Source organism: Cervus canadensis, chromosome 3 (genome assembly GCF_019320065.1).
Source record: "Cervus canadensis isolate Bull #8, Minnesota chromosome 3, ASM1932006v1, whole genome shotgun sequence".
Classification (NCBI taxonomy): Eukaryota; Metazoa; Chordata; class Mammalia; order Artiodactyla; family Cervidae; genus Cervus; species Cervus canadensis.
In genome coordinates, this window is record NC_057388.1 from 88970150 (window position 1) to 88993280 (window position 23131).

A 23131-nucleotide genomic window follows, 5' to 3' on the forward strand; every position below is an offset into this window, starting at 1 on the left:
ATCAAGCTGTTAAAGCAAGTTTTATGATTGCTATAAAATATTAGGAAATAGGTTTTCTCTAAAAGTGAAGCCAATGGGATGGAGAGAGTTGTAATCAAAAGGGGCAGGTAAGGGGGCATCTATGTGCTGGCAATATTCTATTTTTGGACCTAGATGATGGTTCCATGTTACCTTTCTGATAAATTTGTTAAACTATACATTTGTAATTATGTATGTCTTATATTTGACATGTCTTATGACATGTCTATACATGTCTTATATTTCACAATAAAAGAACTTAAAGAAGCAAGATGCCATTTCACATCTTTACTCCTCACCTTATTCCCCTTCCCAGAAGTAACCACTGTTAATAGCCAAGTTTCTTTCCAGGCCTCGTTTATTCTTAGTATTGTTAGACAAATACAAATTTATGGGTTTTAAAAGAATATTAGGGGGTAACAGTATGTAGATCTCCTGAGGAAAAAAAGAAACCTTGATTATTTCAGTAAGATTAGGTAAGTGGGAAAATGAAACAATAAGAAAGCATGACAAATATTTAAGAACTGTGTATATATATATGTATATAAGATGGCAGGGGTAATATAAAGAAAATCAAGATCAAATTGGGTTTATCTGTGGAATGTAGTACTTTAAAAGGTTAAAAGAAACAATTTGATTGTTATCAAAAAACATTTAATAAAATTTGATACTCAATGTGTTCATTTTATTAAAATCCATCAAACTATACTCTTATGATATCTGCCCTTTTCTGTATATACATTTTAATAAAGACTATTTTAAATCATACTCATTCCTGGTTAAGAAATGTAGACATCCAGGAATAAAAGTAAGTTTGTTTTACTGATGGACTATCTATAAGAAACCAATTGCAAATTTCATATATAATGGTGAAACATTACCAATATCCTCACTGAAAAAGTGAAAACTGAGACAGAAATGGCCATTGTCATCTCCACCATTCAACCTTGTTCTGAAGGTTTCAGCCAATACAATAAAAGATGGAGGGGGAAAAAAGGTATGTATATTAGAAAGAAAGAGCTGCAAATTGCCATTAATAACAGGATGATTATCTACTATAAAATTCAAGATAATTAACTAATGATAGCTAATACTAGAATTTAGAAAATTAGATAAAATTTAAACTTTAAAGATGAATTACTTTCCTGTATATTAACAATTGCCTGAGTGCTTTCCTGGTGGCTCAGACGGTAAAGAATCTGCCTGCAATGTGGGAGACCTGGGTTCCATCCCTGGGTTGGGAAGATCCCCTGGAGAAGGAAACGGCAACCCACTCCAGTATTCTTGCCTGGGACATCCCATGGACAAGGAGCCTGGTGGGCTACAGACCATATATTAACAACCAATTAAAAAATCAAACCAGTCAATCCTAAAGGCAATCAGTCCTGAATACTCATTGGAAGGACTGATGCTGAAGCTGAAGCTCTAATACTTTGGCCACCTGATGTGAAGAACTCATTGGAAAAGACCCTGATGCTGGGCAAGATTGAAGCAGGAGGAGAAGGGGACGACAGAGGATGAGATGATTGGATGGTATCACCGACTCAACGGACATGAGTTTGAGCAAGCTCCCAGAGTTGGTGATGGACAGAGAAGCCTGGTGTGCTGCAGTTATTGGGGTTGCAAAGAGTCAGACGTGACTGAACAACTGAACTGAATTAAAAAATAAAAGATGTCTATTAACAGTTGTACAGAAAATTTTACTTAGGAATAAAAAATAAGAAAACTGAAAGCATACTGATGATACAAAAAGATGAGGATAAATGGCTAGAGATAATATTCCTTTATGGGTCATCTCAAAATCTTCAAGAGACTTCCTTAAAATTGAGCTTTTATTTTTACGTAATTTCAGACTTACAGAGCAGTTACAAAAATGATAAAATTTTCCTGTATTCTTTACCTGGATCCCGCAGGTGTTAACATTTGATCACATTTGCTTTATCCTGCTCCCTCTTTTCTTTTTCTTCTCCCCTTTCTCCCTTCTCTATCTATAATACATATGCATATACATACTGTTTTTCTGTTTGAATCATTTGAGATTAAGCTGCAGACTCAATGCTCCTTTACCCCTAAATATTTTGGTGTCTGTTCCTGGAACACAGATACTCTCTTGTGTAATTGCAGAACAAGTATTAAAATTGAGAAATTAACACTATAAATAATGGGCTGAATTAACACTATTATCAGATTTACAGACCTCATTTTGGATTTTGCTAGTTCTTCCAAAAATGTCCTTTATAGTAAAATAAAACCCCTGATCACGTGTTGCATTCAGTTCTCATATATCTTTAGCCTTAATATTGATATTCTTGAACAGTACAGACTAGTCATATTGTAGTATGTCCTTCAGTTTGGCTTTCTCTCATGTTTTTTTCATGATTACATTCAGCTTATACATTTTGAGCTGGAATACCAACTGAAGTAATATTGTGTTCATTTCATTGCATGTGGTGTTGATTTATACCATTACTGGTGATGTGAACTTTGATCACCTGGATAAGATGGTATCTGCCCAAGGGGCCTCATAGATTTTAACATACAGATTCTAAAACCCAATGCAAGAGGACATGGAGAAAAGTAGCTGAGAAGTTTTGAAAAAGAGTAACAGCGGGGAATTTGTCCCATTAGATGTTAAGATACTTCAGAGCTGTCATAATTAAAACAGTGTAGTAATGGTACAGGTATTAATAAATAGCAAGACTGAACAGAGCTGAGAAACCCAGGCCAATATGTAGTGACAGCTATCACAAGCACGCTTTGCTCAGCACTTGAACTCATGGCAGCACCAGTGTCTGTCAGACCAAGTTTCTTTTATTGCCGCCAAATTACACTGAAGATTACTCTGCTCTTAGAAGCCAGATCTTAATAAAGTCTTACACAGGGTATGGAAGCCCTGCAGTAAGAGACACTTACATAACCAAGAATATTGTGTGTTAATGGATGGCCTTTGCCTGAGCAACTTGGACTCTACGAGTAGTAAAAAGGCCTGCCTGCCAGTCAGAGGTGGGAGCCAGCTGGCACAGTCCAGGCTTCCAAGTGTACAACAGAAGACCTGTCTTCTCAGGTAGAGGTAATGGTAGGCTTTATATTTGGAAAGAAGTAACCAGTTAAATTGGTTGGATGTCATCAGGGACTCAATGGACATGAGTTTGAGCAAGCTCTGGGAGATGGTGAAGGACAGGGAAGCCTGGCGTGCTGCAGTCCATGGGGTTGCAGACAGTTGGACACAACTGAGCGACTGAACAACAGCAGCCAGTTAAATTAAACTGAATTCATCCTTTAAGCTCTATGGTATTTATAACTGGTTAGTGCTTTTAGAAGTAAAGGTCCTAATTTTTTTTTTAATAGTGACCTTACCACAAATGTTTCATAGCACATCAAGAGGTGGCTTCATCTTGTAAGTGATAGGCTTATTCAGCTAAAATGTTATATTCTGTTTGCAAGCTTTTGCATTTAAGAGTGTGTGGTGTCTTTGTGTAGATTGTATGCATTCTTAAAGAGCAAAAGATTTTGTGTCCATGGTGATTAGACCTGGATATTGAGATTTTCCTAATTCTACTCTAGAACTTGTCAGTGTGGTATACAGTAAAGACCAAAAGGGTAATGGTACAGATGGACACGACTGAAGTGACTTAGCATGCATACACTACTCTAGCTTCAAAGACAGCTTTTCAGTTCAGTGTTGGAGGGATAGCTTTCCATAAGGGGTTCAGGGACAATAGCCTATCCATTTTGTGAGAAATATTAGTGCCCTACCTCATAAAATATACAAAAATATGTTTTGAATGTATTCAGGTTCTGAATATGAAAAACCAAAACTAAAAAATTATTAGAAATAAATGAAAATAGTAATCTTACAATATAATTATGCTTTCCAGGTGGCACAGTAGTAAAAGAATCCTGCCTGCCAGTGCAAGAGACGCAGGTTTAATCCCTGGCTCAGGAAGATCCCTGGAGTAGGAAATGGCAACCCACTCCAGTACTCTTGCCTGGAAAATTCCACGGACAGAGGAGCCTGGTGGGCTACAGTCCATGGGGTCGTAAAGAGTCAGATATGACTGAACAAGAGCACAAGGGCACAAGGAATCTTATAATGTAAGATGTAAAGCAAATGAGCCTTTTGTTGCTGTTGTTGCAAAGGAGCCTTAAAAGATTGAGAGATTCAGTTGTACAAAAACTTCCATATGTTAAAAGATACCATAAATAAAATTAAAAGACCAGAGTAGGCTGGAAGAAAGAAATAGAACAAATAAATAATTTCTACAAATCTGTGAGAAGACAATACAGTAGATAAGAAAGTGGACAAAGGATATATGATCAGGCAGTTCCCCAAAGAAGTACAAATGGGCTGATAAACATGTGATAATCAGGGAAATGCAAATTGGTTTGATACCCATCACATTGGCACAAACTAAAAAGGTTGAAGAGGGCATGAAGAAATAGGCACTTCTATACACTATTGCTGGGTGTATACATTGTTTCAGTCTTCTTGAAAAGCAGTATAGCTCAGTTATAACCCTGTTGCATCTGTGACAACTTTAAGTGTATATTCCTTTGACCCCAGACCCAAAGAAATCTTTAGTTACTGACTAGAGAGAAAGAATAGTTAACTCTTTACTCCCAGCCCTAGGACTTCTTGATGGGATGTTTAATATTTATCAAACATTGATCAGATGCTCTTAACTCAGCAGTTTTATTTGCATAGATAATGGCATTATTTACAGAAGCCAGCAATTGAACTAGACCAGTGCTCTTGATAGAAATATTATGTAAGCCACAAAATTTTAAATTTTCTAGTAGCCTTATGAAAAAAGTAAAAAACAGGTGACATTAATCTTAATTTTTATTTGATCAGGAGATCAAAAATATCACTTCAACCTATATTCAGATATAAAAATTAGTAACTTTACATTCATTTTTGGATACTAAGTCTGTTAAATCCAGGGAGCATTTTACAATTAAAGCTTAACTCAGTTTGGACCAGCCTCATTTCAGATGCTTGGTAGTCATATGTGGCTAGCGGCCACTGTGTTGGACAGCACAGGGATAACTCTCAGCCCCAGAGGACAGAAAGGAATGATCTTATCATTGTATCCTTAGCACCTAGTACAGTACCTGCCATATAGCAGGCGCCCAGTAATATTTTTGGCTACTAATAAATGGATAAATATAAAGTCATCTTTTCATTGACTTCTCAACCTTTAATCATATAAGTTATATTTGTCTCAAAAATAGTTGGCAGTAAACATAAAATGGAATGACTTCTCTGCTGTGCAGTCATTTAGAGAAAATCCTGGAATATACTATATGTCTTTTCATATCTGCTCAAAAGCAGTTTCAAAAATTTCTGTTGGTTCCAGGTAATAAAGCAAATGACACTATGGAGAATCTTAGAGTTCCTGTCTGTTGACCATAGCAACTGTTGAGGTTTTTTTTCATTAAATTTGTCTTGCTAATTCTTAGATGCATTTATGTTTTAAGAAGACCATTGCATAATCCAATTCCTGTCCCCAAAATTGTATCTCATTCTAAGTACAGTATCAAAGTCCAGTGAGAGCTGTATACTGTTTTGATCATTCCCGCTACTGTTAACTTTGACCTGAAGTTAATATCAATGAAACTTCTAGTGTCTGTTATACATCTCTGCTTTAGATGTTGTGGTGATACAGAAATAATTGCTATATGTGATTTTTGCCCTTTATTTGGAGAAGAAAAATATTAATGAAATGAATAGAGAAAAATTAAAATTTGTAAATTTGTTCAGTAGTTCCTGTGTTCCTTAGGCCTGGTAATAGAAAGGTAAATACAAATACATTCTGTTTCCCTCAAATAGTTTATTGCCTCCTAGGAAGATGCATATATTAACCAATAAACATAGTTTAACAAAATAGCAAGTATAATAAATCTGTGAAGTACAGAAATATTATTCCTTCATACAAAGCAAGCTGAGACTCAGTGAGGGTCAGTGACTTGTTCAAGGAAGCAGTTAGAACCTGGATTCAAATCTAGATATTTATAGAAGTTATTGCTCTTCCTTCCACACCACATTTTCTGCTTCAAGATTTTTAGAAATAGAAATTTAGCTCTTCACTTGAGATAAATCATAGCTCATGAGTAAACTCCAAACTGATTATAGTTTGTGTAATATTATATTTATTATGTACTTATCTAGTTATCGTGTAGTCATCTTATTAATTGTCCACGTCTGTCCTAATAATTTGAGTGGTGTGGCAGTAAGGGCCACAAGTTTTCTTTTTTTGGCCGTGCCACACAGCTTGCAGGATCTCAGTTTCCTGACCAGGGATTGAAGCTGGGCCGTGGCAGTGAAAGCCCAGGATCTTAACCACTAGGCCACCAGGGAACTCCCAGGGCCATAGAGTTTTTGTTTTTGCCATAGAGTTTTATTGATGAGACAGCTATATGGACTGAGCTCTGAGGTCTTGCCACACCAGACATTGAAGGCTGCTGCTGCTAAGTCGCTTCAGTCGTGCCCGACTCTGTGCGACCCCACAGATGGCAGCCCACCAGGCTCCTCCATCCCTGGGATTCTCCAGGCAAGAACACTGGAGTGGGTTGCCATTTCCTTCTCCAATGCATGAAAGTGAAAAGTGAAAGTGAAGTCGCTCAGTCGTGTCTGACTCTTAGCGACCCCATGGACTGCAACCTACCAGGCTCCTCCGTCCATGGGAGTTTCCGGGCAAGAGGACTGGAGTGGGGTGCCGTTGCCTTCTCCGCATTGAAGGCTAGGTAGACCAGGTCAAGGGCTAAGGGAAGGACTCGGCTTTCCAAGCAAAGAGACAGACTTAAACAGGCAGGAGTGTGAAGGAGCAGGGAAGGCTCTGAAATGCTGTTTGAGAACTTCTCAGGACCTACAGGTTGGACTTGAGTGATTCGATGGCCATGGTTTGTTCATTTGGCTTTTAGTTTTTCTAGGTCTGTGCAGTTTCATTTCAGTTCTTGTTTCAAAGCATACCGTAGGAAGTAGGATTTTGATTTTAAAAAAATATATGTGAGGCCTGTATTAGGCTGGTAATGTTTATATAACAGTGTTTATTAGGTGTCCAGCATTGTCATAAATACTAATGTTATACTAGTATCCGTTCGTAATACATGAAAGTAGATAAGTCTTTAGGATAACAGACAACCTAGTACCTTACTCCATCCAGTGTATATTTAATCATCTTTGGTTCTATAGCTTTGTAAGGATTTGTGTAGACTGGTACAAAAATTGTAAGGATAGTAGAAATAATATAAATCTGGGGGTTTTTTACTCTAAAATAATCGAAGTAACTTCTAGTGAACTAGCTGACAATTTAAACTTAAGAGAGCTTGCAAATACAGATTGTAGAAACAGCTTTTTTTTTTTTTTAATTGTATTGTTTGTGGGATCTTAGTTTCCCAATGAGGGATGAAACCTGGGGCCCCAGCAGTGAAAGTACTGAATCCTAACCACTGGACCACCAGGGAATTCCCTGAAATAGCTTTTCTTAATAAAGTTCTTAATAGGATGAAAGATGCTCTTTAAGATAAGTATAGGGATATTCTTTGTTAACTACCATAATGCCTGGAGTGGTGTTTAAATTCTAAACTTCACTATAACTCTTTGAAAGCCAGTTTTCTTTTTAAGTATATAATTATATATTGTAGAAAAGTCACAGGTTTTATGTATGTGTATTTTTATTTATACATGACTCATTCACATTTGTGATTATATTTATGTAGTTCTCTAATACTTTCAGTTTAATTTAGTTGGCCTGTGTTTTTCCTCCTCTAAGAAAATAGAAAATTCGTCCTTTTAGCTTTTGGATTTTTAAACCCTTCCTCCTCCTCTTCTTGAAAATTCCGTCACCAGCCATTTTCTCAAGTTTATGATGCTGTTTTGCTTCCCTTGGGAAAAATCCTTTTACAGTTATCAAAATTTGAAAATAGTTCTATGAAATAGAAGTGGAGACTAGCTCCTTAAAGTCCTAAGTAGTATGTGTGAACATATAAAATAACCTAGTTTAAAAAAAGTGCATCCACATCATAAATTTTCCCTGATTACCTTTTAAAGATAAAATGCTTGTTACCAAATTTTGTGTGTACTTTTAATCTGCTGGGCCACCTGTGGAAAACTGTCCTCTTCTCTCCTAGGCCACAGACCTCCACCAGCACGAAGTGGACATCGTTGTGTGGCAGATAATACCAATCTGTATGTGTTTGGAGGTTATAACCCAGATTATGATGAATCAGGAGGGCCAGATAATGAAGACTATCCTCTCTTCAGGGAGCTTTGGAGGTATCATTTTGCTACAGGAGTATGGCACCAGATGGGCACAGATGGCTACATGCCCCGAGAATTGGCATCTATGTCACGTGAGTGCAAGCAGTTCTGAACTTTGGGCTTTATGAAACATCTCAGAGGTCTGGTTCAATGTTAGGTGTTTTTCTTGTTAATGATTTTTAAGAATACTAAATCATAATAGTAATATGATTAAGCCCTGTTAATGGGTAGACTCTCACTATGATAATACTATATAGCATTGTATTCAGAATCAATTGTGAGTTGGATCATCCTGAGTTTGAATTTAGCTGTATGTCACGTACTTGCCTAATGATTTTTCACTTCTAGTTCCTTACCCATAAAATGGAATTAATATCTCAGAGGGTACAACATAAAGTATCATATATAAGCCTGGCAAAATGTAGTAGAAGATCAACAAATGGCGTTTACAGCTGTTGAGCAAAGTGCTTCACACACGTGGTATCTCACATGCATCTCTATGGCGCCAGCACTGGAATTCTTGCCATGTACAGATGAGGAGACGGAGGCTTCAGAGAGGCCCTGAGGACAGTGGCTGTGAGTGCAGGCTCTGGAGCCAGACTGCCTGGGATTGAACCCTAGCTCGACAAGGTCCTTTTTAGAAAACCTTCAACAAGTTATTTAAACCTTTCACCACTTTCTATTTCATCATCTATAAAAATGAAGAAGAGAATAATAGTTCCTACCTCATAGGGTTGTTGGAAAAATTAATTTAAAGAGATTAAATAACTTTCCTGAGGTCACATAAGACTTAAAACCCAGCTTTCACTGTCTCTAGAGCTCCTGCTGTTGACTCTAACACTATCAATTGAAGAATTGGTTAAAAAAAAATCATTGAAGTGATACAGTAGCTGTATTTTCAGAATATTTGCCATAAGAGAAAGAATATACAAGTGTGTTTGATGACAGGAACAGAAAGTTGCCAGCAGGATATTCATGTTCTTTTTATCAGGTGTAGGATTAAGATGACAGAAACTATAATTTAACATGTAGCGATCATTCCCTAGAAAAAAACAGAATGATCCTTTTATCCCTTCATCCTGAGTCCCACTGGGTCTTTGCTAAGGCAAAGATGAGCCTTCATTTTCTTCTGCTCTACTGTGTACTTGAACTGTGTTAAGCAGCAGTGGTGGATTGTAGTTCATATCATTCTGTATTGTTATATACCGTGTTTCATGAATTCCAAAAATGTGCATTGAATACATGTCACGTATCAAAGAGTGAGCCATGTGATGTAGTGTGAATTAGATCTTTTTCTGTAGAACTTACAGTAGTTATATGTCAGTGGTTTGAGCTATTTTCTGAAAGCATTAAAGCAGACATTTTTTAGTTTCTCTGATATCCTGGGTTAATGTGGGAGTACCATGCAAGTAGCCAGTACGAAAATGAAATTCATGCTTCTTCTTTCCCAGTTGTGCTGCATGGAAACAACCTGTTAGTGTTTGGAGGTACTGGCATCCCATTTGGTGAGAGCAATGGCAATGATGTCCACGTCTGCAACGTGAAATATAAGAGATGGGCTTTGCTCAGCTGTCGGGGGAAGAAACCCAGTCGTATATATGGACAGGTACCAATCTATGGCCAGTCATGGTGGATGAATTTGTTCAGATTCTTTAGTTCCAGGAACAACGTCAGAATATTTATTTTACCACCAATTTTTTAAATGGAAAATAAATCCATTGTTACTATTCGATTTTTCAGTTCCAGTGTGAAATTGTAAATCTGGTTGCTTGCCTTCTTCTTTCCGTTCTTTTCCTCCCTCCTTTTTTTTTTCCTACTCCAACTTTTAGGATCAATGATCTAGACCTATATGGAAGTTTCCTTAAATATCAGGACCTCACTTACCTTCAGTGAGAGATTGGGCTATATATATGGTCCAAGTTCTATCGTCTTTAGAATGATATGATGCTTTGAAGAGCTTTCTGACCTAAGTTTAGAGTAGATGATCCCTGCACTTGGTTAAGAGACTTTTATACAGATCTTGGCTAAAACACAGATTACACAGAAATTAGCTTCCAGTTGGTGGCTCAGAGGTTAAAGTGTCTGCGTGCAATGCGGGAGACCCAGGTTCGATCCCTGGGTCGGGAAGATCCCCTGGAGAAGGAAATGGCAACCCACTCCAGTATTCTTGCCTGGAGAATCCCATGGACGGAGGAGCCTGGTGGGCTACAGTCCACGGGGTCGCAAAGAGTTGGGCACAACTGAGCGACTTCACTTTCACTTTCACTTTAGGTTCTAGTACTTCAGACTTTAGGTTTGGAAAGTTTTGTACGAAAAGGTAGGAAGCAACTCATCATACATCAGAGACCCTTTGAGAATAATGGGCTAAGCTTAAAACAGCCAAAGCAATGGCTTCTTTCTCAACTAGCTGGCATTGATACTGATATGTAGCTTCTGGACTGTGTGTAGAAGCACATACTGAAGGACTGTATCCCACCACAGGTTTAAACTCTAAGAAATGACTATAGCAAAAGCCAAACTTACATTGAGAAGAGTCTTGTGGAAAATGTCAAGTTTTGAGAACTTTCTTACTTAAGGGATTCTGGGGTCTTATTTTCATATCTGCTCCTTCTTCGTAAAGACATTTTTCTCTAGACTGCTTAGAAAGTGAAGCAGCTTTCAGTGGAAATGCTTATGTCCATGATCTGTAAATTCTTTGGTTGGCTAAGACCTCTAAGGAGCCCTTTGCCCATCTAGACAGAACTTGCTTTCCAGTTGAGCAAAACTTATTTTTCTAAAAACAATCTCTGTGTTCTCTAAAATCTTTAATCCTTTAAGGGTCTGATTCTTAGAAGGATTAAAAAGTACAAGAAAACTTCATAAAACTTGATTTTGGGGTATCTAATAAGTTTACATTCTTTAATCACGTGTTAACGAGGCAGTCTTGTTCACATCTCCTCATTATCCAGGCTATGGCTATCATCAATGGCTCCCTTTATGTATTTGGAGGGACAACTGGCTATATTTACAGCACAGACCTGCACAAATTAGATCTCAATACCAGAGAGTGGACACAACTGAAACCAAACAACCTATCCTGTGATCTACCAGAAGAGAGGTGAGATTCTAGGATTAAAGCATATTCTTTCTTGCTAAGATTTTACTTTTTTTTTTAGAATATTGGCAGTATGGTTTGAAGAAGCCCTTTGCCCTGGTTGAAATAGCTGACTGGCTATTAGATCCCTGTTCAGCATTAAAGAAGGGTTTTCTGGTGAGGAACTATTATTTCCCTCTGAACTATAGCATTTTTTTCACGTTACTTCCTTTTATGCTTCAGTTTTCCTGCATTAAGAAAGTACACTTGCCTGGAAAATCCCATGGATGGAGGAGCCTGGTGGGCTGCAGTCCATGGGGTCCCTAAGAGTTGGACATGTCTGAGCGACTTCACTTTCACTTTTCACTTTCATGCATTGGAGAAAGAAATGGCAACCCACTCCAGTGTTCTTGCCTAGAGAATCCCAGGGACGGGGGAACCTGGTGGGCTGCTGTCTATGGGGTTGCACAGAGTCGGACACAACTGAAGCGACTCAGCAGCAGCAGCCCTTTAGAAAAAAACAGTGAAAAAAGAAAAAAACAGTGGTAACAATTGTAACTAGATTTCATATTACCTGCACAGCAGTTACTTTCTAGTTACTTCTTGATTTCCCTTCTTAACTTGCCTATTAGGATTCTTTGGCTCCCTTGCTTAACAACCTATCCCCAGGAAGGACACAGTGCCTTGCTCATGTGGTACTCAGTGAATGTTGATTGAATGGGTGGTTGGATGGATGGAAGAAAGGGAGGGAAGATTGTGTATTTTAAGTGCTCTATTAAACACTCAGACATCACATGTTTCTCTATAGTTACCTTTTAGTAGCAGTCCTACATGAACTATCTTTCATTTTTCTTTCCTAACAGCAGTTGCCTCTTCTTAGAATTAAACTCACCAGAAAACTTAAAGAGGTGTTTTCCCCACCCCCCCTAGTTTAAAAGCAAAGACAGTAAACAATTTTTAATTTACTGTTAGACTATTCTTTGTTGGCTTTTTAAAAATGGCATATGGGTGCTAAGGAAGATTTATCTCTATTGTAGTATCTTAGTGCTCTGATTATTGCAGAACTACCACAGGAGGACTTGGGAGATGGCTTGGTACAGGGAATAATTTTGATATATAATATTTTTTCAGCGCCAAGGCCTTCAGGAAGAGGAGAAACTAGATTAAGTTTTCAAAATATTTTCACATAGTTGCCTTCTTTGAGTAATTTTATGGATATATTATAAATTGTTTCAGCTTTTAGCTAAACTACTTGGATAAAAGTTCTGGTAGGTGTTTCATATTATATTCACAGCTTTATGTAGCATGATTTTTCCTGATAATCTTTGTATCTGTTAAATAAGTGTGTTAATTTGAAAACCCATAGTCTAGACTTTCTGATTAAATGTAGGCAGATCACTTTCTAAAACTGTAATATTTTCCCCCCTTATACAGTTACCACAAAAAGATTATAGAAAATCTAGGTGGGAGGGGGGATCGGGATGGGGAATACGTGTAAATCTATGGCTGATTCATATCAATGTATGACAAAACCCACTGAAATGTTGTGAAGTAATTAGCCTCCAACTAATAAAAAATTAAAAAAAAAAAAAAGATTATAGAAAATCTAGAAGATACATATAAGCAAAATGAAGAAAATAAAAAATAAAATCTAAACTCAGGGATAACCAAGGTTAACATTTTACATGTATCCTTATAGTCATTTTTCTGTGCATTATTTGTATATCTAAATTTTTAGTAGGATTATAACCTATCTGCTCTTATCTGATTTTTTTCAGTCAGTGACATGAAAAGAAGTTTTCAATATATTAACATTCTCTGTATCTACATTCTCATTGGTTGCATACTAATCCATTTTTTATATTGTATAGCTTATTTAACCAATTTATTATTATTTGACATTTGAGTCATTTCCAATAATTTATTATTATAAATAACGATGCAGTAAAAGTCTTCCAGCCAACTCTTACGTAGGTCATTTCCCCCTTAATTATAAATGTATTTGTTGTATATTTTCAGGTACAGACATGAAATTGCACATGATGGGCAGAGGATTTACATCTTGGGAGGTGGTACTTCTTGGACAGCTTATTCCTTAAACAAGGTACATTAAAAAGGAGAGAGAGAGGAAGAGGGCCAGAGGAAAGGCATTGTTACGCTGAGCATAATGAGTAACAGCTCTGTTATGGTAGACATTTTAATTTTCAAGCAGGTTCTTTATGAAGACCTATTTTGTGTTGGATGCTCTTTATAATATAGGGTTAAACTCTGTGCCCCTAATGCTTTCCCGTTGACAGTTGTGTAACCACACACTGAAGATCCTTTATTAGACTTATCCCTTTGTGCTCGATGAGAAAAGATATTAAAAGAAAGATACAGTAGCTCAAATGGGGCAGCTAATTAGAATTGGAACCAGAATTCTCAGGATGTCACATTGTTCTCATTGTCAGTGCTGTGTATCTAAAAAGAACAGGCATGTTTAGGACGACACATCACTAACCTTAGAAAGCTGAGCTCTGAAGGGCTTCTGTTCATCCATCCCTGTGGCATTTCTAAATCCACGTGTCCCAGAGGAAGTCTATAGGCCTCAGAGCTCCTGGTCTGCTTTGGAATCTTAATGGTCCTTTCCAAGTTTTGTCAAAACTGCATTCTCATATTTACTTAAAAACAGTTGCTTTTTTCTGTTATAAAAATGATACATGTTTATCACAGAAATGTGGAAGCAGCAGAATTCCAACTTTTCCCCTCATTTTTTTCTATGACTTAAAAATAATAAAATTATGTATATGCTTAATTTTCAACTGCTTTATTTAATGTTTTGCTTTATATTAGAATTAGGAACAATCAGAGAATAGCAAAGGAAAAGGAGCATTTTCAACCAGGAATATGTTTGTACAGGCTGTTGTGAAAATCCAGTTTTCGGGCTAACTAAAGTTATTTGTGTGTCTTCTTATTTTCTGTCTCCAAGATTCATGCATACAACCTTGAAACGAATGCATGGGAGGAAATTGCAACAAAACCCCATGAAAAAATAGGTAAATTTAAAATATTGATTCATTTATCTTTAATAAATGTACTTTTCAGTTGGTTCTGAAAGTGAAAAAGTTATTTTATTGCATTATATGACAAGAAAAATATCTGTTGAACTGGTATTAGAGATTACTTATAGGACTTCCCTGGAGGTTCAGTGGTTAAGACTCCTGTTTTCACTGCAGGGGACAACGAGTTTGATCCCTGGTTGGGGAACTAGGAAAAAGAAAGAGAGAAATTTCTTGTATTCCTTAGCCCAATTATTCTTCCTCAGCAGCTGAGCAAAGACTTTTAATGGGGATTGCTGAATTCTGTGGCAGAGGGAAATCTGGGTAGGATAAGAAGTAGGCACTTAAATCAAGATGTACCTGTCTCTTTGTGGGTAAAAGGGCTTGGGAGATCCACTAATAACCTTTGCCCACTGCCACCTCACTTTATTTTGCTGAGATCTTAACATTATATCATTGTGATGGAACTTCTGATGGCTTTATTTGAGTGTGAAATAAGGGAGGGTTGGAAGGACTAGTCAGTGTTTGCTTAATGCAACAAAGGGATTGTTTTAAATAACTTACTCATAGTTTGTCTTTTGCTGTATCTTATGAATAATTGAATTTCCATGTTTATGTGTTTGGCAGGTTTTCCTGCAGCCCGGAGATGTCACAGTTGTGTTCAAATAAAAAATGGTAAGGATTTCAAATAGCATGCTGGTTCCATTTTTGTAATTGTATATTCTGAGAATATCTTATTTCTTAATGATAACCCTAAAAGAGTCATAGCATACCTTTGGGGAGAGTCTATTTCTTGTAGTTTATACTTAAAGGGAAATCCATAAAGTTATGCTTCTCTCAGGAATTTTCATAAAGTAAACTAATGTGCTTGGGTTCCTTCTTATCAGAGAACTCAAAAATAAGCGATAAGTAAGCTTTTACTATACCACCTAATCTTTCAGCACTGTACCTTAACAGATGTCTATGGTTATTATGGGTAACACTAATAATCCTGACATACAATAGAGACCTTGGTAGACATTGTATTAACATTGTAATAACTCCTTTAGAGTGTTATTTCATAAAGTTTATTCTGTTCTCCGTCTGATGCCAAATAGAACTCTTAGCTCATTCTTTGGCTGTATTACAACACAGGCATTGTAACAGGCTTCAGAAAGCAGCTGCAGCTACTTTATCTAAGTGTGATAAATGACTCCTCTTTGGACAACCTTCCTGTCTTTTAATTTACAGTTTATTTTATAGTTGGATATACTGCCTTAAAGTTTTGGAGAGGAAGAAGGTGTGTATAAACGAGTTTGATAGCCTATATCCTTTTAGCAGCTTAGTTCAGATTTTACTAGGATTATGCTGCCATCTCTAGTACAGAGGTGCTTTTTATTATGCTTTGCTCTTTGGGCAAGATTTATAGATAGTGGCATTGTTCAGCCTTGCCTCTCTAAAAATGGAACCATACTTTTTTTTGAATCCTAGCCAAAAATGTTTCTAGTGTATTTTATAGTTTAATTAGGTATTGGCTTAAACTTGATCTAGACCTGAGTTAAGACAAGGGTTCATTTGGTTCTTTGAATCCAGGTACCATACAAGCTGAACTCAGCTATAGTTCTGAGCATTTAAAGTTTCACATAGCCTTTGTTACATGTTGTATACTTGGTTATAACTGACTTTACAAAAACAAACAGAACAATAACAGCGATTAAAAAAAAAAAACAACTTTGATTTTGGAAAGGTTTTTTCCTGACATTAATAACTAGCACAGATCAACTTGGGTTTCAGACTGTTCTCTTTGGGCTGAAGAAAGCTTGGAAAAACCTTTGTGCCCCCAAACTGAACATTGCAGGCTAATTGTCTACGTAGAGAATGTTTGTCTCTATGGGCAGATAAATGTCTATCCTTTTAGGGACATTATTTAAAAGAAGGGTTTGCAAACTGGTGGCCTACAGTTGTGTTTTGTTTGGCTCATGTGTGTATTACAGTTATTGAATTAGTGGTCAATACTTAAAAATCAAAAAGTTTCATTTTTCAAAAAAATCTGGATTTCCAGCTTCTTTTATAAACTTGGAAGGTCTGGCCATCGCTGACCTTATGTCCTGTGTAGCTCCATCAGCTGGAGCTGCATCACCATCTTCCCCGTTAGAGCACGTGCACTCCTATAGCTGGTTTATCTATTTTCCCTGAACCTTCTTGCTCATTCACTTCCTATGCCTGGCACTTGAAGGTGTTTGAATTTAAGAACCTGGACATGAAGCCTCCTCAGAGGCTTGTATCCTTAGCCCTAGAGAAAATCCAAACACCGCGTTCAGAGTTTGGTGAGGGACAAGGCAGCAGTGTGAGCAGCCCGCCAGCTGAAGTCCCCTATGGTGTGGGAGCTGGACTGGCCCCATGTCAGCTAGCCATGAGAGCTACGACAGGACATGCTGGCACCGTGGCTCTTTCCCTTTGCGTGATTTTGGTTTTCTCTTCCACTGATAGATGTGTTTATTTGCGGGGGCTATAATGGAGAAGTGATCCTGGGAGATATCTGGAAGCTGAATCTGCAGACTTTTCAATGGGTTAAGCTCCCAGCTACCATGCCAGAGCCAGTTTATTTTCACTGTGCAGCTGTTACACCAGTAAGTTTTTGTTTTCTTATCTTCTTTATGTAGTTGCAGATGATAAGGAAATACTTTTAGGGATAGAGCAAGAAAAAAGATGTCTGATATTAGCAAAGCTTGGATTAAGAATGTGTTTTTAAAACCTTTCTTCCAAAACTAGCTCTTCCTCTGAGAAAAAAGGAGAAAATCCATCATGTACAAGCTTAAAAGAGCCGCATAAAATGTAAAAGAAATGCTGCATGTGGTATTCAGGCCTTGACAGTGATATCAAAGATGTTTCCTGGGAGGGCAGAATAATTTTACCCCCAAAATGCTGTGTTATTGAAGATTCTACTAGCTTCTTGAATGCTAAGAGCTTTATTTTAATCTCTGTATTCTTATCTTTGGCACGATGGGTACTTAATATAATCTTAGTTTAACGATGTCAAAGTTGTTGAAGTAAAAGTAATCTCTAGTTTTTCCCTTAGTAACTCATTCATTATATAAATCTTTCTTGATCTCTGCACTATGTTGGGATCAGTGAGAAATTTTTTATTTCACTTCATTCAGTTCAGCCTACTATGAATTTTTTTTGCTGAATCTTCAGCTTAAGTATCTGTTATTTATCCTCTATTGATTGCCATTTGTTCATAGGCTGGTTGCATGTACATTCATGGAGGAGTGGTGAACATCCACGAAAATAAACGGACTGGGTCATTGTTTAAGATCTGGCTGGTGGTTCCTAGCCTGCTGGAACTGGCGTGGGAGAAGCTGCTTGCGGCCTTCCCCAACCTAGCAAACCTCTCCCGAACACAGCTTCTGCACCTTGGACTCACACAGGGACTCATCGAGCGCTTGAAATGAGGATTACTGGACTGTTCATTGATACTGGAAATGTTAATTTAAAGAGACTCCTTTATTTATGGGCAGTGTAGAATGTGCTACAGAGAGAATTGGTTACCCTGATCAAGGCCTTATTCAGAAAATACATCAGATGCCTTTCTGTAAATTGTTTTAAGTTTATGGAATCTCACTTTCCCTTGTGCTTTTTTCTTTGCTTCTCTCCCTTCTGCCCCAGTACACACACATACTCACATACTCCCTCTTCCCTGATGGAAGTTGAGGGAGAGTCTGAAAGTTACCTTCATAACATTATGAATCAAGATAAGATAAAGAAAATGTTAAAGGAACTCTCACCATATGACCATGTTAGGCATTGCTCTGTAAATTAAAGCAACATCATCAGTAAAAACAAAAATAAAAAAAAGTAAATCCAGCAACAACGAGAAGCAGCACTGGGGATAGAACAAGAAGGCTAACCTTGAGAATCCTGCAGATTATAGGGAAAGCTCAGTGTTTAACTTGCTGTTTTCAAAGGTACATCTAATTGAGTAGTTGGATGTGATGGCAGCAGTGGCTGGTGTCTTGCGGCCTAGATACCCAAACCTGCCCTTGAACTTACTTTAGAGGAAAGTTGAGCAGCTCAGCAACTCTCAGTCAGTGATTTCTGTTCTCATCCTTCTGGTGCCAGCAGTGAGAGTTGACGTGTCTAAAGACTTCACCGTGTGTGGTGGTTGTGCTGTCTGTTGTTGCTCTTAGAAATTATGGCACGAGAACATTTCAAATCAAGAAATTTATGGTGGTCAAAGTTCTTCATTCTGGGCAGTTTTTAAATTCTCCTATGCCTGTTAATGGTTTCAAGTATCTTTTTGACTCCATCATGGGGAACTGCAGACCCTAAACATGTGTGGCGTTCATACCGTGGTACATAAGGTTCACGAGAGGCCAGAGAAGAGCAGGGCAGGAAGGGCTTCTGCTCTTGGGCTATGAGCTTTGACTGTCATACTGGCTGTTTCCTTTTAGAACGTTTCTTTTCTCACTCTAGGCCATGCACCTACCGTATTCTCAGGCAGTGGGTTTTATCTCTAGAAAGCAAATTGGCCCTTGATTTTTTTCTTAGTTTTCTGCCTCGTTTTCTGTCTGCTTTAATGTGCATGGTGCTGTAATTGCCTAGTAATTGGATAAAAGGTCTTGGGGGAAAGCCACGGGTCATTCTTCCTGAAGAACTAAGTATCATTTTGAAAACTAGCATGCAGAAGAAAAGAAACTGAGAATCATTCACTTCTTTGGTGTGAAGTTTTAGTTCTGGTTTGTTTTATATTGTATTTTAATTTTAAAACAGAAATGACTTAAATTTTCACTTGCTTTGCCATCAGTGACCTACTGAGACACGAGCAGTTGGAGGTCCTTATGTGTATGAAAGGTGCTAAAGGTGTGCAGGAGGGCACAGTGCTGATCATCCCGTTGGTTACATCACAACAGGAGACTCAGACAGGAGACTGGGGACATATTTTTCCTTTAAGTGCCTCTTTTTCACTTAGCTTTTAAGATTATTCTTGTTTTTCCTTCATCTCAGAAGGGAATCTCTTAGGCTCATGTGTGGATTTAAAATTACCTTTGAGTTGTAGCTGAAAAGTTACTATCTAGTGTTCGGTTCTGAGAAAGAGAAAAATGTGGCCTCTGGACTTGGACTCCTAACATCCTGGCCTTATTATAATCTCCCAACCATGTGGGATTGAGTTCATGGAGCCTGTGTTCTGAAGGGTCTTATCATCTTTCATGTGAGTTTGGGTCCTTTGCGGGGGTGAGGGGGTAGGGGAGACGAGGAAAGGAGCAATTCCTCTGGAAGCCTCACCCCCACATTGCCATGATCAGTCTGGCCTTTTAACCTCTTACCACCCACTGCTAGGCTTGTTCCTGTGAGGAGCTCTCTCCAGACCAAGTCAGTCTGAGCAACTCTGTTAGTTCAAAACAAAGCTTCACTGAAAGACTCCAGTCTAGTCTCTGGATGTTTTGGGGGGTGGGGGGGGACTATCCATAATTAAGTCACACTACTCATGGTGGCAGAAGGATCTTTGTCATGGATTCATAGGGACCAAAGACTGAATGCTCAGCCTCTGTGCTTATCCTTCCATAGTCTTGGGATATAAGCAGGTCTCTACTTCTGCGACACCTGAGAGCTAAAAGAGAGACTGGTTCAATCCACACTTGCTAGCCTCCTTTTTAAAGCCTTCGGAAGGCAGTCTCCTTTGATGTGGACTTTGGAGGCCTGACATCCAAGACCTTGTGTGTGACATTTTCATAAAAGTACATACCCTTGGTCTAAAGTGTCTTCTTTTAATATAACACTAGTGAAAATGATGTAGTACGATCAGCTTTGAGTGCTATAGAACCACACAGGTGCACATGTTCTGGATGCCAAATGAGACTGTGTGTATGATGACTTAAATGTAGATGACTAGAGTTTTATATAGGGGGTCACCAGGCATTTAGTATGTCCATAACCAGCACTCTGAATGCCTGACACTGTTACTTGATTTAGGAAAGTTTATGCCTGCTGCTTCTCTGCCTCTTTGAGGTACTCCCAGACATCTTACTGCAGTCCTATAAGTTTAAGTGCAATATATAGAAACACATATGGATATATACAGATTATATATAAGGTGTGACTGTAAAGCAGGTAGACTACTTTTTTGTATCTGTCTTGGGGAAGCCAGTTCACTACTTTAGAGTTAAAATTATACCAGAAATTTGAGATGTGATTGGCTGACTTAGGGCAACTCTTGGTAAACCTGGATTTCAAGTCCAGTGTCTCCTTACTGCAACTGTTAGAGATTTATTGTTTCTTGGGCTTATTACCACTAAGACTTTTCCCCAGTCATCTTTGTACTCAATCTCATGTTTGCATATCTTTTTACATTTCTTTGCCCAGCAACAAGGAAGTCTACCTATAAGAAGTTTTTTAAATGGAGAATTAAAACCTAATATTTAATACTATCAGTTCTCCCATGTATATACTAATTTATCTGTGAATGTAATACTTTATTACATGAAGAAAATGATGACTTTCTTCATGTAATAAAGTATTTTCCATATTCTGGAAAATCTATAAACCAATATAGAATAGATTGAAATTTTAACTGTTCTTCAGGGGTCAAACTGAAACCCTTTCTACTGGTAGAATCTTCTTTTTTCAGGGCCCTGGAACATGATATAAAAATTTGCCCTAAACTATTCATGTCCAATACATAGCTAATTTTAAAATATAATAATAAACATTAACATTTCTAAACAAAAGGTATATTAACAGTGACCTTTGGTTACTCAGAGTAACCAGATTAAAGCACAGATAATTGAAATCCATAGATAATCAGTGTTTCAACTTTCCTATCAAAAAATTGATTCATTTATAGTTCTTCCTTCTCCCTACCCTTTTCCCACAAGTACCTCATTTTCAGTGGAGTGGGGCTAATGCGTAGCTAGAAATGGAAAAGCAGGAATCCGGGAGGGGCTAGAAACCAGCGAACATAAAAGCAGCTCAATTAGCTGTAATTGGTCAACAAGATGACAGCTGTTAACGCTGAGTTTAGATATCACTCTTTGCTCTCCTGCTTTGGCATAGTCTCCTGCCCTGAGTTCTAGGCTGTCTCTCCTGTAACCACCAAAGAACTCTTAGCACATATAAGAAGAAAGAGCTGTGTATGATGCACAAGAAATCCCATCATTTGAATACATTTCTTTGGCTCTCTTTGCAAACATTTGCTTTTCCACTGTTCTTGAAGGAACCTTCGTTTTCCTTAGGAGATACCTTTACCAGCCATACTGCTTGGCTTGTAGGAAAGGTTAAATTATCCTTTAAGACTATGTTGGTCTTAATTCTCTAAAACCAGTATGTTTTTATGTGTCTTACAGATGTTTAGAAGGTGGTATAGGTTACTGAATTGTCTACCTGCCAGCCCTCTGATGTAGCACAATAAACCATTTTCCTTCTTCTTCATTGTTCTAGCATTGAGCTCCAGGATGGATGAGGGTTTATGGTCCTAAGATCATAAGCTTCCAAAACCAGTCACCATTGGTTTCAATTGCTTAAGTTCCCCAAATGCCGTGGGGCTCCAGGGCCTTGGCAGGGCCTGAGGTAGGTTTCGTAGAGTTCCATGTCCTCTGTGTGTCGCCACCAGGTCATGCCCAGCAGTGGTGTTTCCCTTCTAAGGTCATTAGATTCGGTGGAAAATGACTTCTTCCCTCATCTGGTGTTAAGAAAAAAAGTTTTGCGTTGTGCTTCAAAAAGTGGTACTATCTTTTTAGTATAATTTTAATGTTTTTATCTTTTTTTCTTCTTCACTTTTTAAAAGTTTTGAGAAGGACCTGCTTAGTCACTGTACAGGGTGAGTCAGAGCGCAGTCACCAAGCTGTAGTAATTGCTGTTTTACTAGTTGCACATTTAGAATACAAAGGAGGCATCAGAAACACACTGACTTTCTCTAAAGCCACTTCCTTGTACACAGAGTCTGAGCAGGGACAGCGCCAGGCATCTCCCTCTAACTGCACCTGCCAGTGAGGCTTTCAGTGGAAGGACGTGGGCACGAAAGGGAACCCTCACTCAGTCTCTGAGGACGAGCCTGGGCTTGGCTCTTGGTACAGGGTATGCTTAGGCCACACACGATGCTTGCCTTACTTTAAAGCTATTTGCCACAGTCCTGTTAACTAGTGTGGAAGTCCTTTTGCAGTCTGGTGTGCATGCCATATGATCAGGACAGCTTTTCCACCTTACCTGGTTTCCTACAAGCAGGTAGGAAATATAGTGAATTTACCCTAAAATGTCCAATCTGTATTTATGTATCTTGTCAGTGTTTTGCTGTTGGTTTTCTAAAACAATCTGATCAATAAATCTTATCCAGATCTATTTGGTTCAAGGCCACCTTGATTGTCTGATGGTAATGTGATTGTCTGATGGTAATGTGAGCTCACCTGTATGACCTAAGCATCAGTCCCACCTGCCACCACCACATCCTTTACCACCCACTGCTACTGCTAAGTCGCTTCAGTTGTGTTCGACTCTGTGCGACCCCATAGACAGCAGCCCACCAGGCTCCCCAGTCCCTGGGATTCTCCAGGCAAGAACACTGGAGTGGGTTGCCATTTCCTTCTCCAATGCATGAAAGTGAAAAATGAAAGTGAAGTCGCTCAGTCGTGTCCAACTCTTAGCGACCCCATGGTCTGCAGCCTACCAGGCTCCTCCGTCCATGGGATTTTCCAGGCAAGAGTACTGGAGTGGGGTAGCCATTGCCTTCTCTGTTACCACCCACAGGGACAGCTTTTCTCTGTATTA

At 38.3% G+C, this 23131-nt stretch overlaps 1 protein-coding gene across 2 annotated transcripts in view; it reads left to right on the plus strand.

The window, feature by feature from the left end:
* Positions 1–22705, plus strand: part of KLHDC10 (kelch domain containing 10) — a 61955-nt gene extending 39250 nt beyond the window's left edge. For both annotated transcript variants that reach the window (XM_043463712.1, XM_043463713.1), the window contains 8 exons: positions 8152–8373; positions 9733–9887; positions 11230–11378; positions 13374–13458; positions 14323–14389; positions 15020–15067; positions 16862–17001; positions 17617–22705. In XM_043463712.1, coding sequence (XP_043319647.1) covers positions 8152–8373; positions 9733–9887; positions 11230–11378; positions 13374–13458; positions 14323–14389; positions 15020–15067; positions 16862–17001; positions 17617–17826 — 1076 coding nt within the window. In that variant the 3' untranslated portion in view covers positions 17827–22705. The remainder of the gene's footprint in view (positions 1–8151; positions 8374–9732; positions 9888–11229; positions 11379–13373; positions 13459–14322; positions 14390–15019; positions 15068–16861; positions 17002–17616) is intronic.
* The last annotated feature ends 426 nt before the right edge of the window (positions 22706–23131 follow it).